Genomic DNA, 13,977 nt, shown 5'->3' on the forward strand with positions numbered 1-13,977 from the left:
TTCATGCATTCCCAGTACGTCAAGTCAGAACTGCAGTTAATTTGGCAGATCCGTAACTGGGATCTCCCATGTTTCACTTTATTTTTCTTTTAAATTGCAGCTCCACTCCGCTCAAATCAGATTGAGACCATGGTGCAGGGAGAGAAGGGATTGACTTTACCTGTTTGGGCTGTCAGTTGTTGTTGTTGTTATTTTATTATTATTATTATTATTTTATAATTATTATTTTTTAAAATTATTATTATTATTACTATTATAATTATTTAAATATATTACCTGCCCTTTACCCTGAGGCAGGTTACAGCAGAATAAAATACCACATTTAAAACAGTTTTGAATAATTTAGAATTACAAAAACAATGCAATCACGTCTAACAACAACAACAGACTGTGATAGAAAGTAATAAAAGCTCGTGCAATTGCTTATATTCGGCGTTCCAGTCTTTCTGCATCAGAGAACTTCATCTTTGGAGGGTCAAGGCTAAGTCATGAAAGGAGAGGGAAGTCTAAATAGCCCCAGACATATGTCCTTGGCAAATATCTCTTAACCTTCCCTCTTCCCAGCCCTCCCAAGATAATTGTCGCCTTGCTTAACTCTAATGCCTTTCAAACCTAAAGAAGTGTTAACAGTTATTTGCCTGTACTTCCCTGTTAGCGTGGAAAGGAATGCGCAGCTCTTATCTCTTCTATCTTTTTTTTAAAAAAAAGTTGTGCGGTTGCATTCCTACCCTCCACCAGTTGCGGGAATTGGTTGGCAAAATGTGCCGTGACTTGGAGCACACTGGGCCTAATCTAAGCTGAGCATCCTTTGGTTTCCAGAGGAAGGGTTTAAGCACATGACTCAACTCTCCCGTTGGAAATCGGTAGCACTTAGCTTTGGCTGCCTGGGTCGTGGGCCCAACATTTGCAAGGAGAGTAACGCCTTGTTCTCTGTGCTTGTTTTGGAAACAGGAGTCGACAGTCGTTGAAAGTCAGAGAGCACAGCGTTTACGGACCATACGTGGATGGGCTTTCTAAACTGGCTGTTGCCTGTTACAAGGTAAAGAGATCTAATTGTTTGGTGGCAATAACAGCCAAAGCTGCTTACAGTACATAAAAAAATAACAATGGCACAGTTCAGATGCGACGGTCCCAGTCCAGTAAACTGTGGTTTGCAGCTGTGAAAATAAGGTGCTGGACTTTGGCAGTGCTTTGGGGTTTTTTTGCAGAATCATTTTTACCAATTTTGCAAGTTGTTGTTGTTGTTGTTATTGTTGTTATTATTATTATTATTATTATTATTATTATTATTATTATTATTAATCATTTATTTATACCCTGCCCATCTGGCTGGGTTTCCCCAGCCACTCTGGGCGACTTCCAACAGAATATTAAAATACAATAGTCTATTAAACATTAAAAGCTTCCCTCAACAGGGCTGCCTTCAGATGTCTTCTAAAAGTCTGGTAGTTCTTTTTCTCTTTTGTTTTAATGAATCAGCCACAAATTAAAAAATACCTATCCTGCCTCCGTGATTGGGATGCCTCCCCTCAGCACCAGCCTGGCTGCGCTTCAGGAAAACTCGAATATTTGCAAGTCTATTCCTTAATCATAGGTTGGTGTTCCGTATCGCCCACCTCTGGGTATACAAGCCCGGCCAGGATTAAGGATATGATATGCTCTCGCAGGCGTACACAGAGGTCTTGAACGCCTTCATTCCCCCAGTCTTCAAAAAAGTAAATAAAAAAATCTTGTAAAACCGGTTTAGCAAGCGAGAGCACACTGTTTGCAGAAATGTTAGCAATAGCCTGAAGCACTTATAGAAAGTTTAGCATGCAAGGAAGGTGGCTGGGGCCTCTTGGCTGTGTTTGCAGCAGCCACACGTGGAGAACGAAAAGGAGACAAAGCCACAAACACAGGAAGCAGCCTTATGTTGAATCTGCCTGCCTGGTGCCGGCCCACCCATGAGGCAAGATGAGGCGACTGCCTCACGCGGCAGGATACACAGGGGCAGCAGATCCAATCTCCAAGGACTGCATTACTTGCTTCTGCAGTGGCAACGATGGCTGTGACGTTCTCTTTGGGGGCCGGATCTGTCCCCCGCCCCAAACGTTGCCTCTACGGTGGCCCGTTAGGGTCTCATAGGCACTGCTGTTCTCCTCCCACCCTTGTTCCCGATGTAAATCTGAATTCCCTCCTTGTTCCTGACGCCGATATTCACCCACCTGCAATGCCGCGTCCAGTTCTGGGCGCCACATTTTAAGAAGGATGTTGACAATCTGGAACGTGGGCAGAGGAGGGCAGCCAAGATGATCAAGGGTCTGGAAGCCAAGCCTGATGAGGAACGGTCGAAGAAGCTGGGTATGTTTAGCCTGGAAAAGAGGAGATATGAGAGCTGTCTTCAAATATCTCAAGCGCTGTCACATGGAAGACGGAGCAAGCTTATTTTCTTCGCTCTGGAGGGTAGGACTTGGACTTGTAACTTGAATCCATTGTTTTGTGTACTAGCCTCCAGAGCTGGAGAAAAAAACTTACTCCACCTTCTATGTGACAGCTCTTGAGATATTTGAAGATGGCTATCATAGATGGCAGAAAGTGAGGAGGAATTAAAGAACCTTTTAACGAGGGTGAAAGAGGAGAGCGCAAAATATGGTCCGAAGCTCAACATCAAAAAAACTAAGACCATGGCCACTGGGCCCATCACCTCCTGGCAAATAGAAGGGGAAGAGATGGAGGCAGTGAGAGATTTTACTTTCTTGGGCTCCATGATCACTGCAGATGGTGACAGCAGCCACGAAATTAAAAGCCGCCTGCTTCTTGGGAGAAAAGCAATGACAAACCTAGACAGCGTCTTAAAAAGCAGAGACATCACCTTGCCAACAAAGGTCCGTATAGTGAAAGCTATGGTTTTCCCACTACAGTGGTGCCTTGCAAGACGAAATTAATCCGTTCCGCGAGTCTCTTCGTCTTGCGGTTTTTTCGTCTTGTGAAGCACGGCTATTAGCGGCTTAGCAGCTGAGCGGCTATTAACGGCTTAGCGGCTTTAAGAAAAAGGAAACAAACTCGCAAGAACTCGCAAGACATTTCGTCTTGCGAAGCAAGCCCATAGGGAAATTTGTCTTGTGGAAAGACTCAAAAAACGGGAAACTCTTTCGTCTTGCGCGTTTTTCGTCTTGCGAGGCATTCGTCTTGCGAGGTACCACTGTAGTGATGTATGGAAGTGAGAGCTGGACCATAAAGAAGGTTGATCGCCGTAGAAGAAGAAGAAGAAGAAGAAGAAGAAGAGGAGTTCGGATTTGATATCCCGCCTTTCACTCCCTTTAAGGAGTCTCAAAGCGGCTAACATTCTCCTTTTCCCTTCCTCCCCCACAACAAACCCTCTGTGAGGTGAGAGGGGCTGAGAGACTTCAAAGAAGTGTGACTGGCCCAAGGTAACCCAGCAGCTGCATGTGGAGGAGCGGAGACGCGAACCTGGTTCCCCAGATTACGAGACTACCGCTCTTAACCACTACACCACACTGAAGAATTGATGCTTTTGAATTCTGGTGCTGGAGGAGACTCTTGAGAGTCCCATGGACTGCAAGAAGATCAAACCTCTCCATTCTGAAGGAAATCAGCCCTGAGTGCTCACTGGAAGGACAGATTGTGAAGCTGAGGCTCCAAGACTTTGGCCACCTCATGAGAAGAGAAGACTCCCTGGAAAAGACCCTGATGTTGGGAAAGATGGAGGGCACAAGGAGAAGGGGACGACGGAGGATGAGATGGTGGGACAGTGATGTCGAAGCTACCAGCATGAGTTTGACCAAACAGCGGGAGGCAGTGGAAGACAGGAGTGCCTGGCGTGCTCTGGTCCGTGGAGTCAAGAAGAGTCGGACACGACTAAACAATAACAGCATCATAGTTCCTCTCAGTCTCCTCTTTCTCAGGCTGAACATACCCAGCTCCTTCGACCGTTCCTCATCAGGCTTGGAAGAAAGGGCTATGGACGGCTACCGGCCATATTCTTTGCGCTCTGCTTCCACAGCTGGAGACAGCAATGCCTCCAGGTAACAGTTTCTGGAAACGCCAGAGGGAGGAGAGGGCTCTTGCGTTCAGATCGTGCTTGCATCCAGTCAACTGCTGTTAGAGCAAGACGCCATTGGGCTGATCCAACACGCTCTTCTTACGTTGGACAGATGCACAGTGCCTTTCCTTCACCACTGAGAAGTGGGGGACTTCCAGATCGCAGAGCCAGGACTCCAGACTTACTCTGGAGGAAAGGGGTGTGCCTTGCATAGTTGGAAATGAAGCCCTGAGCAAAACGATACGATAATCTTTATTGTCATTGTCCCATACAGAACAACGAAATTGAAAAAAATCTACATCAGACGTTCGAAAAACCAACAAACCAGCTATCCCAGCCTCGTTAACCCCGGAAAAACTCTGATATCCCATAATTAAATACAATATACTCCCATAGAGACTACCTTAAAAGGTAAAGGGACCCCTGACCATTAGGTCCAGTCATGACCGACTCTGGGGTTGCGGCGCACATGTCGCTTTGTTGGCCGAGGGAGCCGGCGTGCAGCTTCCGGGTCATGTGGCCAGCATGACTAATCCGCTTCTGGCAAACCAGAGCAGCACACGGAAACGCCATTTACCTTCCCGCCGGAGTGGTACCTATTTATCTACTTGCACTTTGACGTGCTTTCGAACTGCTAGGTTGGCAGGAGCAGGGACCGAGCAACGGGAGCTCACCCCATCGCGGGGATTCGAACTGCCGACCTTCTGATTGGCAGGTCCTAGGCTCTGTGGTTTAACCCACAGTGCCACCCGTGTCCCTATTAAATAATTATTATTTATTTATTCATTCATTCATTCATTCATTCATACATCACCCATCTGGCTGAGTTTCCCCAGCCACTCTGGGCAGCTTCCAATCGAGTGTTAAAAACAATACAAGCCTGCTATCCCAGCCTGGTTAACCCCCTAAAAACTCTGATACCCCATAATTAAATACAATATACTCCCATAGAGACTACCTTACACTGCGTTTAAAACCAAAATCGCATTTGGATAGAAACTGTTCCTCAGAACGGAATCAACCCAGCAGCTCTCGCGACGGGTTAAGTTGGGGGTTTATCTTCCGAGCTCGAAGCTTGTTTAATTTCGAGGCCGGATTGTTCTGTGCGGCCAGAATGTTTTCCTTTGCTGTGAATTCATGTTTTGTTACCCAGCCGACTTGTCAAAATAAGGGACGGAATGTGCCCAGTGATGGTCAAGGGCAGTTGGAGCAAGATGAGTTGTGTAGGGCTCCCTTGAAACGGCATCTCTCCGCAAGAGTCCATGGATGGCACGAAATGTTGGTTGTTTTGCTAATTCTTACAGCAGTCCTGAAAGAGAGGCATATTTTGATGTTATCGCCATATGGCAGATGGGCAACATGAAGGCTCAGGAACGACCATAGCTGGATTTTGTTTTGTTTTTGTTTTTGTCTTGCACTTAATTTATTTATTATTAATGTTGCAATACATATATGAAATCTTTACGTATTGATACATATACATTATATTCGCAAATTCACATTTTCACATTTCATTATGTACCAACATTTATCCATTTCTTATTTCTTGCCCTGTGACTTCCTTGTTATTATTTTGTAACTTTATTATTGAGATTGTAATTTGGTATCTTAATAATTAAACATTCTATATTATATATCTGCTTAGCTTAGTTTAGCTTAACTTAACTTTGTGAAATTGGTCTAAACATATCAATAAATTCCTGTTGGAGCATCTTTTGGTCATGTATTCTTCTACACCTTTCCATTCCTGTTTGAGATTTTGATTAGATTGCATTCTAATTGTTGCCGTCGTTTTTGCTAATTCAATCATTTCAAAAAAATTACTTTGTCAATCTCTCAATGTTGGAACTTCTTCTGATTTCCAATTTTTTGCAATCAATAACCTTGCGGCAGCTGTTGCATATAAAAAGCTTCTCTTTTGGAATGTCATTTGTTATAATTCCTAAAAGGAATATTTCCGGCTTCTTACCAATTGTTGTTTTAAACATAGTCAGATTTTGAACTGGGGCTTTTGAGCCCCAGGCTGCACACGTCGTTTACCCTTCACAGCGCTACTGTTCCCAGCACCCTCAAACTACAGTTCCCAGGATTCTTTTGGGGGAAGCTGTGTTCTTTGAAAAGTAGAGACATCACCTTGCCGACAAAGGTCCGTATAGTAAAAGCTATGGTTTTCCCCGTAGTGATGTATGGAAGTGAGAGCTGGACCATAAAGAAGGCTGATCGCCGAAGAATGGATGCTTTTGAATTCTGGTGCTGGAGGAGACTCTTGAGAGTCCCATGGATTGCAAGAAGATCAAATCTCTCCACGCTGAAGGAAATCAGCCCTGAGTGCTCACTGGAAGGACAGATCCTGAAGCTGAGGCTCTAATATTTTGGCCACCTCAGGAGAAGAGAAGACTCCCTGGAAAAGACCCTGATGTGGGGAAAGATGGAGGGCACAAGGAGAAGGGGACGACAGAGGACGAGATGGTTGGACAGTGTTCTTGAAGCTACCAGCGTGAGTTTGACCAAACGGCGGGAGGCAGTGGAAGACAGGAGTGCCTGGTGTGCTCTGGTCCATGGGGTCACGAAGAGTCGGACATGACTAAACGACTAAACAACAAGTGTGCTTTGAATATCTGGCACAAACAGAGCCCCATTCATTTCGCCTCCTCTGGGCTAGGCTATCTCCCAGGATGCAGGCATTGCAGGGGCTGGACTAGATGAAACTTGGGGTCCCTTCCAGTTCTCCGATCCTAGGATTCCGTGATAAGCCTAATCCTCTTTTTCCTGCACGCATTAAAGAGCTCTTTCCACGAAGCGCCAGCGTGCTGTGTAAGCCGCCTCAAGAATGCTTCCATTTTTTTAAAAAAAGGGGGGGAATAAATTATTAAAATGAACGTTAAATAAATGGATTTTAAAAGGGAACAGCCCTGTATCTGTGAAAGCAAGGGAAAGGAGGAGTTGAGGGCAGCCTTCTCCACGATCAGCCGAGAGCTGCCTAATCTTCTGCTTCCATTTCCAGGTTTATTTTTGTAACGTTACACAACATTTTCGTGCTTGGATAACCGGCTCTTGTGCTCGTGAGCGTCTCAAAAGCCTATTTCGGCATTAAGTGGCATATAAATTAATTAATTAGCAGTTTGGCGTTGTTTCTGTACCGCTTCATGCGACTCTATCTAAGCAGTGTTCAGTAAAATCAGTGCATAAAATGCAGAATTGGCAAAAATGCGCGTCACAGACACTGATTGCAACGTCTGAAGATGCATAACACCAGAAACAATGGGTGGAGAGATGAAAATGCAAATTTGGCTAAGCCTTGATCAGCAAATGTTTGCGTCAATAAGCCCCTTCCCACCCGTGGTACTAGGAGTATGTTGGGGGTGCTATTTGAGTTCAGTAAATACAGGGGAGGTGTGTGTCTTCACCTCTACTCGCACCCCCCAAACATATGTGCAATATATTTTCACTGTGATTCACTTTAGGGGCATGGAATCAAGAATGCTGAAATTAGTTGACCTGTCAGCCTTGATAGCTCAATAGGTTAGAGCTGATGATGCTAAGGTTGCAGGTTCGATCTCCTTATGGGATGGCTGCATACAGTGGTACCCTGGTTCTGAAATTTAATCCATTCCAGAAATCCGTTCCAAAACCAAGGCGCGCTTTCCCATAGAAAGTAATGCAAAATGGATTAATCCATTCCAGACTTTTAAAAACAACCCCTAAAACAGCAATTTAACATGAATTTCACTATCTAACGAGACCATTGATCCATAAAATGAAAGCAGTGAACAGTGTACTTCGGTCGCACAATCAGTAGCTGAACTGGGTTCCACACAGTTGCAAAAACAAAACAAAGCAAAAACAAAAACACAAAATAAATAGCAAAAACAGACAGACCTCAGCGTAATGCTCAAAACAAGTTTCTTACTTCTGGGTTTGTAATGTTTGGATTCCAAGTTGTTTGAGTACCAAGGCGTTTGAGAACCAAGGTACCACTGTACTGTAGGAGAGTTGGCTTAGACCATGCGTAGGCAAACTAAGGCCGGATCCGGCCCAATCGCCTTCTAAATCCGGCCCACGGATGGTCCAGGAATCAGCATGTTTTTACATGAGTAGAATGTGTCCTTATATTTAAAATGCACCTCTGGGTTATTTGTGGGGCATAGGAATTCGTTCCTTTCCCCCCTTCAAAATATAGTCCGGCCCCCCACAAGGTCTGAGGGAAAGTGGACCGTCCCCCTGCTGAAAGTTTGCTGACCCCTGGCTTAGACGATCCTCAGGATATCTTCTAACTCTCCGTGAACCCTTTGGGATGGGAATGGACATACAGTGGTACCTCAGGTTACATACGCTTCAGGTTACAGACTCCGCTAACCCAGAGATAGTGCCTCAGGTTAAGTACTTTGCTTCAGGATGAGAACAGAAATTGCATGGCGGCAGCGGGAGGCTCCATTAGCTAAAGTGGTGCTTCAGGTTAAGAACAGTTTCAGGTTAAGAACGGACCTCCAGAACGAATTAAGTACTTAACCTGAGGTACCACTGTAAATATAAATGGTTTTCCTTTCTCTAATGAAAACGGCAGTCGTGCCACTGGTGCTGCTATCCGCTTTAAGTTGGACCACAAACTGCCCACTTGGTTCTTACCCACCCACAGAAACCCAGTGGTTTAATGGAGAGATCCCAAGCACCGGTTTGCAGTGAAGATCGGGCTGCTACCATTGTGTGTAGTGTGAAACCACGCTCAAATTTAGAAAGTTCTCCCTGATGTATTCGCACCGCACCTGCCTTCCTGCAGATCCTCACTGCGATTGCTTTTCAATCTTGTCTTTTCTTTAGGACATAGAGTCTCTGATGTCCGAAGGCAATAAATCTCGCACGGTCGCCGCCACCAACATGAACGAAGAGAGCAGCCGATCCCATGCCGTCTTCAAGATTATCCTCACACACACATTGTACGATGCAAAGTCGGGGGTGAGTTCTCGAATTACCGTATTTTTTGCTCTGTAAGACTCACCTTTTCCCTCCTAAAAAGTACAGTGGTGCCTCGCAAGACGAAATTAATCCGTTCCGCGAGTCTCTTCGTCTAGCGGTTTTTTTGTCTTGCATAGCAACCCTATTAGCGGCTTAGCAGATTAGCGCTATTAGCGGTTTAGCGGCTATTAAAGGCTTAGCGGCTATTAAAGGCTTAGCTGATTAGTGGCTAAAAGGCTATTAGCAGCTTAGCGGCTTAGAAAAAGGGGGGGAGCAAAAAAATATCGGAACACTCGCAAGACGTTTTCGTCTTGCAAAGCAAGCCCATAGGGAAAATCGTCTTGCGAAGCAGCCCAAAAACGGAAAACCCTTTCGTCTAGCGGGTTTTCCGTCTTGCGAGGCATTCCTCTTGCGGGGCACCACTGTAAGGGGAAATGTGTGTGCGTCTTATGGAGCGAATGCAGGCTGCGCATCTATCCCAGAAGCCAGAACAGCAAGAGGGATTTCTGCTTTCACTGCTCAGCGATCCCTCTTGCTGTTCTGGCTTCTGAGATTCAGAATATTTTTTTTCTTGTTTTCCTCCTCCAAAAACTAGGTGCGTCTTATGGTCTGGTGCGTCTTATGGAGTGAAAAATACATTATGCGCTTTTGGTCTCTTCTGAGGAGTGGTGCCCCACGTACTGTGGGGGTCTTTACAGTTTCTGGGGCAAACGGAAGTTGCAGCCCAAAATATCTGGATGACACCAGCTTGGGGGAAAGTGGAATTGGTGTGCTCGCTTTATCCTAAGTCAAGACACCGCATGTTATGCGCTCAGTTTAACAGGCTTTTGCACACAAACAGGGGGTTAACATACAACACAGAGTATACGAATGCTGTGTTGTGGTTAGAGCAGCTTTTCTCTCTTTTTTTTTATAAAATATTTATTAAGAATTTAAACAATAAAACACCATTCACATACACAACCCAAAAAAGAAAAAACACCATCACCGTCAATCAATAAAGAAAAAAAAGGAAGAGAAAAGAAACGAAAAAAGATATACAAAAAAAGACAAAAGAGCAAAAAATCACAAAAAAGACATGAAAAATGGTTCAGTTTCATGAATAAAATTTCCATAACCCTCTTTTCTGACTCCCTCACATCTCCCTTTTCTGTGTTCCCATTTACAAAATCTTATTCAGCAATGCTTCACCTTCTCTCAAAACTTATATTAAATTATACGTTTCAGCTATTATGTCTCCAATTTTTCCCTTTGTTATCAAATATTTAAGCTTGACATAATATTATTTCAAATTTCGCCTTTGTTCTTATAAATCAATTATTTTCATACTCCTTTCAGCTATGTCACTAATGCCATATTATCTTGAGCTTTTCTCAACCTTGGGTCCCCATCTGTTATTGGACTACAGCTCCCATCATCCATAGCTAGCAGGACCAGCGGTCATGGATGATGGGAGTTGTAGTCCAACATCATCTGGGGACCCAAGGCTGAGAAACACTGGTTTAGAGTGTCAGACTAGGACCTGTGATGTTCATTTTGGGGGGCCACTGCCCCCCTGGTTCCACAATCTCATCCTCAGGGCCCCCTAGCCTATAAAAAGCATCTTTCAAAATAGAGGTTTGCACAACCCACTAAGGAGGAGGATAATGTTAAGGATAATAATGTTAATGTCTGCATTCTTAACATATAGAATAAGAGAAGAAGAGGAAGAAGAACATATGTTTAAGGAAGGCTGGAAAACGTTTATTGAATATATGGGAAATAATTGTGTACAGCTGAAAACGCTGGCAGCATTAAGATAAATTCAAGCAGTGTAAATACGTTTTGACAGATGCAATAATGGAATACTGAATGGTATAGTTTTTGTAAAAAATGCAGGGATTTGTGATATGTAAAATGAACCATGGAAAGAAGAAGGGAAATCATTTCTATCTTAAGGATATAAAATGAGTATTTTAAATTGTAAAACAGAAAATTTAATAAAAATTGCGTGTATGTGTGTGCGTGTGCGCATACACATACACACATAATTTTTTTTTAAGTTTACAAGTACACGCACACATATATATGTGGAGGATAATGCATTAAATTTCAAAGCAGTGGCAGTTAATTGCACGTTTATTCAAAATTTAGTTAAAATACCGTATTTTTCGCCCTATAGGACGCACTTTTCCCCCTCCAAAAATGAAGGGGAAATGTGTGTGCGTCCTATGGGGCGAATGCAGGCTTTCGCTGAAGCCTGGAGAGTGAGAGGCGTCAGTGCGCACCGACCCATCTCACTCTCCAGGCTTCAGGAAACTATCCGCAAGCCTAGCGTGCCCGGCGGGAGGTCCCGCCGGGTGCGAGGTCCCGCCGGGCGCGCAAGGCTTGGGGCGGCAGCCTGTTCTGGGGGCTGGGGTCGTGGGAAGCTCAGGTGCGTCCTATGGGGCGAAAAATACGGTAATTTCATTTTTCTAATTTCTTCAATTTTCTTCACTGCTTTGAAATTTAATGCATTATTATCCTCTACATATAGATGGACATGATCCACTGATACCCTCTAGGTCTCTCTAGCTGCCCCCGTGCCTCTTAGCGCCCCCTCTCCTGATAACCCCACCTCCCCCTTCGGAAGCCCCTGGCCTAGCTGCTTTTACAATTGAGCAGTTTGCATAATGTCAAATAAATAAATGCGCTATCCCTTTGGCGCCGCAGTTTTCTTCCCCTTCAACCATTTCCCGAAGCATCCTCCCTTGCCTTCTTCCACCTAAAGCAGAGGTGCCCTGAACCGTGTCACTTGGGCCCGAGTTCAGGAGCTGCGTTTCCGGGCTAACTCCCCACTCTTTGTTCCGCAGACGTCTGGCGAGAAGGTGGGCAAGCTGAGCCTCGTTGACCTGGCGGGCAGCGAAAGAGCCACCAAGACCGGGGCTGCGGGTGACCGGCTGAAGGAAGGAAGCAACATCAACAAGTAAAATCTTGGGTTCATAGGGCGCTGAATACTGTAAAGGGATGAATAATAGGAAGGGGTTTGCGTGACCCAGCGCATTCTGTTAATCCACGAGAATAGCGGCAAGAGACGAAAGGATGTAGCAGGATCAGTGCGTCTGATCTCACAGGAGCAGCAATGTCCGTCTTTGACACCTGAATTAGGGGAGTTATAACGGGTCTCTGGGCTGAATTTATTTTGCTTTTGTGGATGGCAGGTGTGTGTGGTGGAGACATACATTGCGTGAAGAAATCCTTAACTTTTCCTTTTTTAAAAACTTAAATAGTTTTTATTAGTTTTCAAAAACAAAAGTGCAATATAAGCCTTATTATATCCATACCGAATTACAATACCAGTTCAAATGCCAATCAATCATATAGCCAATTACACAATTTAGGTGCCCCCCCCCCCCCCGTGTGCTAGATTCCAAGGTTTAATAGTTCCCTTTCATCCCGCTTTCAAAATATTATTCAATCCAATTGCAATCCAATCTTGACACAGCTACAATATTTTTAACTTCAACTTGTGTTGACACATTTAATAATTTAGGATGCGCAAGTGAAGTTCTCTTTTCTTCTTCCTGTGTTTTTTATTTTATTTTAACCGTATTGCTCCATATTGTCCTTGGCAAATACAGTGGTAGCTTAGTTTAAGAACAGCTTGGTTTATGAACAACTTGGATTAAGAACTCTGCAAACCCGGAAGTAGGTGTTTTGGTTTGTGAACTTTGCCCTGGAAGCAGAACATGTTCCGCTTCCTGTTGAGTGTGTTCCATTTATAAATTGAGTCCCCCACTGCCATGGGAAAGCACACCTTGCTTTAAGAACACTTTGGTTTAAAAATGGACTTCCGGAACGGATTCGTAAACCAGGTTCGTAAACCAAGGTACCACTGTATTATGTCTGTTTTGGTTATTCCTAATCCCATCATAAGGGACGCAGGTGGCGCTGTGGGTTAAACCACAGAGACTAGGACTTGCCAATCAGAAGGTCAGCGGTTTGAATCCCCACGACGGGGTGAGCTCCCGTTGCTCGGTCCCTGCTCCTGCCCAAACAGCGTTTCCGTGCGCTGCTCTGGTTTGCCAGAAGCGGCTTCGTCATGCTGGCCACATGACCTGGAAGCTGTAAGCCAGCTCCCTCGGCCAATAAAGCGAGATGAGCGTCACAACCCCAGAGTTGGCCACGACTGGACCTAACGGTCAGGGGAGCATGGGAGAGTTTCGTTGCTAAAAGCAAGATTCCAGTTATGTGAAGCCCATATGTTGCTGTTTGACTAGGTCAGATGCTGCTAAGCTTTGGAAGTTGTCCTCCAGATGATGCTACATGTGATTTCAAAACGCTTTCTCCCCCATGCAGGTCCCTCACGACTCTCGGGTTGGTCATTTCTGCCCTCGCGGATCAGGCCGCCGGGAAAAACAAGAACAAGTTTGTCCCGTACCGCGACTCGGTGCTCACCTGGCTCCTCAAAGTAAGTCGAACGGTCATTTGGCGTTTCAGGTGAGAGAGCGTGAGAAGTCTCTGCCTTAAATCACAGGAGACAACAGCGGTGACCAGCTTGGATGAGTTTAAAAGAGGATTAGACAAAATCATGGAGGGAGGAGAGGGCTATCGATGGCTACTAGCTCTGCAGCAATGTCTCTGAACCCCAACTGCTGGAAAGCACAGGAGAGGAGCGTGAAATTGTTCTCAAGTCCTTTTTGCTGGCTTCTCAAAGGCCTCTGATTGGCCCCAGCCCGATCTGACAAGCTCTTTTTACATTGGTATGTTTCTTATCAGTCAGTTCCCATTCCTCCCTCCCTCCTTCTCAGTGCTTCAGCTTGTCAGGGCAGAAGATGTGGCTAGTTTTAGGTCCATATTTTTAAAAGATGGAAAAGCCCGTTGGAAAAAAGGAGGGGTGCATCTCCCTGTACGAATCTGCCCACCTCAGGTGTCGCAATATCGAAAGCAACACGATGGCCAAAAACAATTACAGTATAGAAAACTTTATGAAATAATGCAAAACATCAAAACTATCAAACTGA

At 44.8% G+C, this 13,977-nt stretch overlaps 1 protein-coding gene across 1 annotated transcript in view; it reads left to right on the forward strand.

The window, feature by feature from the left end:
- KIF13B (kinesin family member 13B) overlaps window positions 1-13,977 on the forward strand; it is a 199,630-nt gene that overhangs the window by 71,767 nt on the left and 113,886 nt on the right. The window contains 4 exon segments of the mRNA XM_083494982.1: window positions 952-1,039; window positions 8,861-8,995; window positions 11,827-11,939; window positions 13,313-13,424. Coding sequence (XP_083351108.1) covers window positions 952-1,039; window positions 8,861-8,995; window positions 11,827-11,939; window positions 13,313-13,424 — 448 coding nt within the window.

This window comes from Podarcis liolepis, assembly GCF_965112155.1.
Source record: "Podarcis liolepis genome assembly, chromosome: 3".
NCBI classification, from domain to species: domain Eukaryota; kingdom Metazoa; phylum Chordata; class Lepidosauria; order Squamata; family Lacertidae; genus Podarcis; species Podarcis liolepis.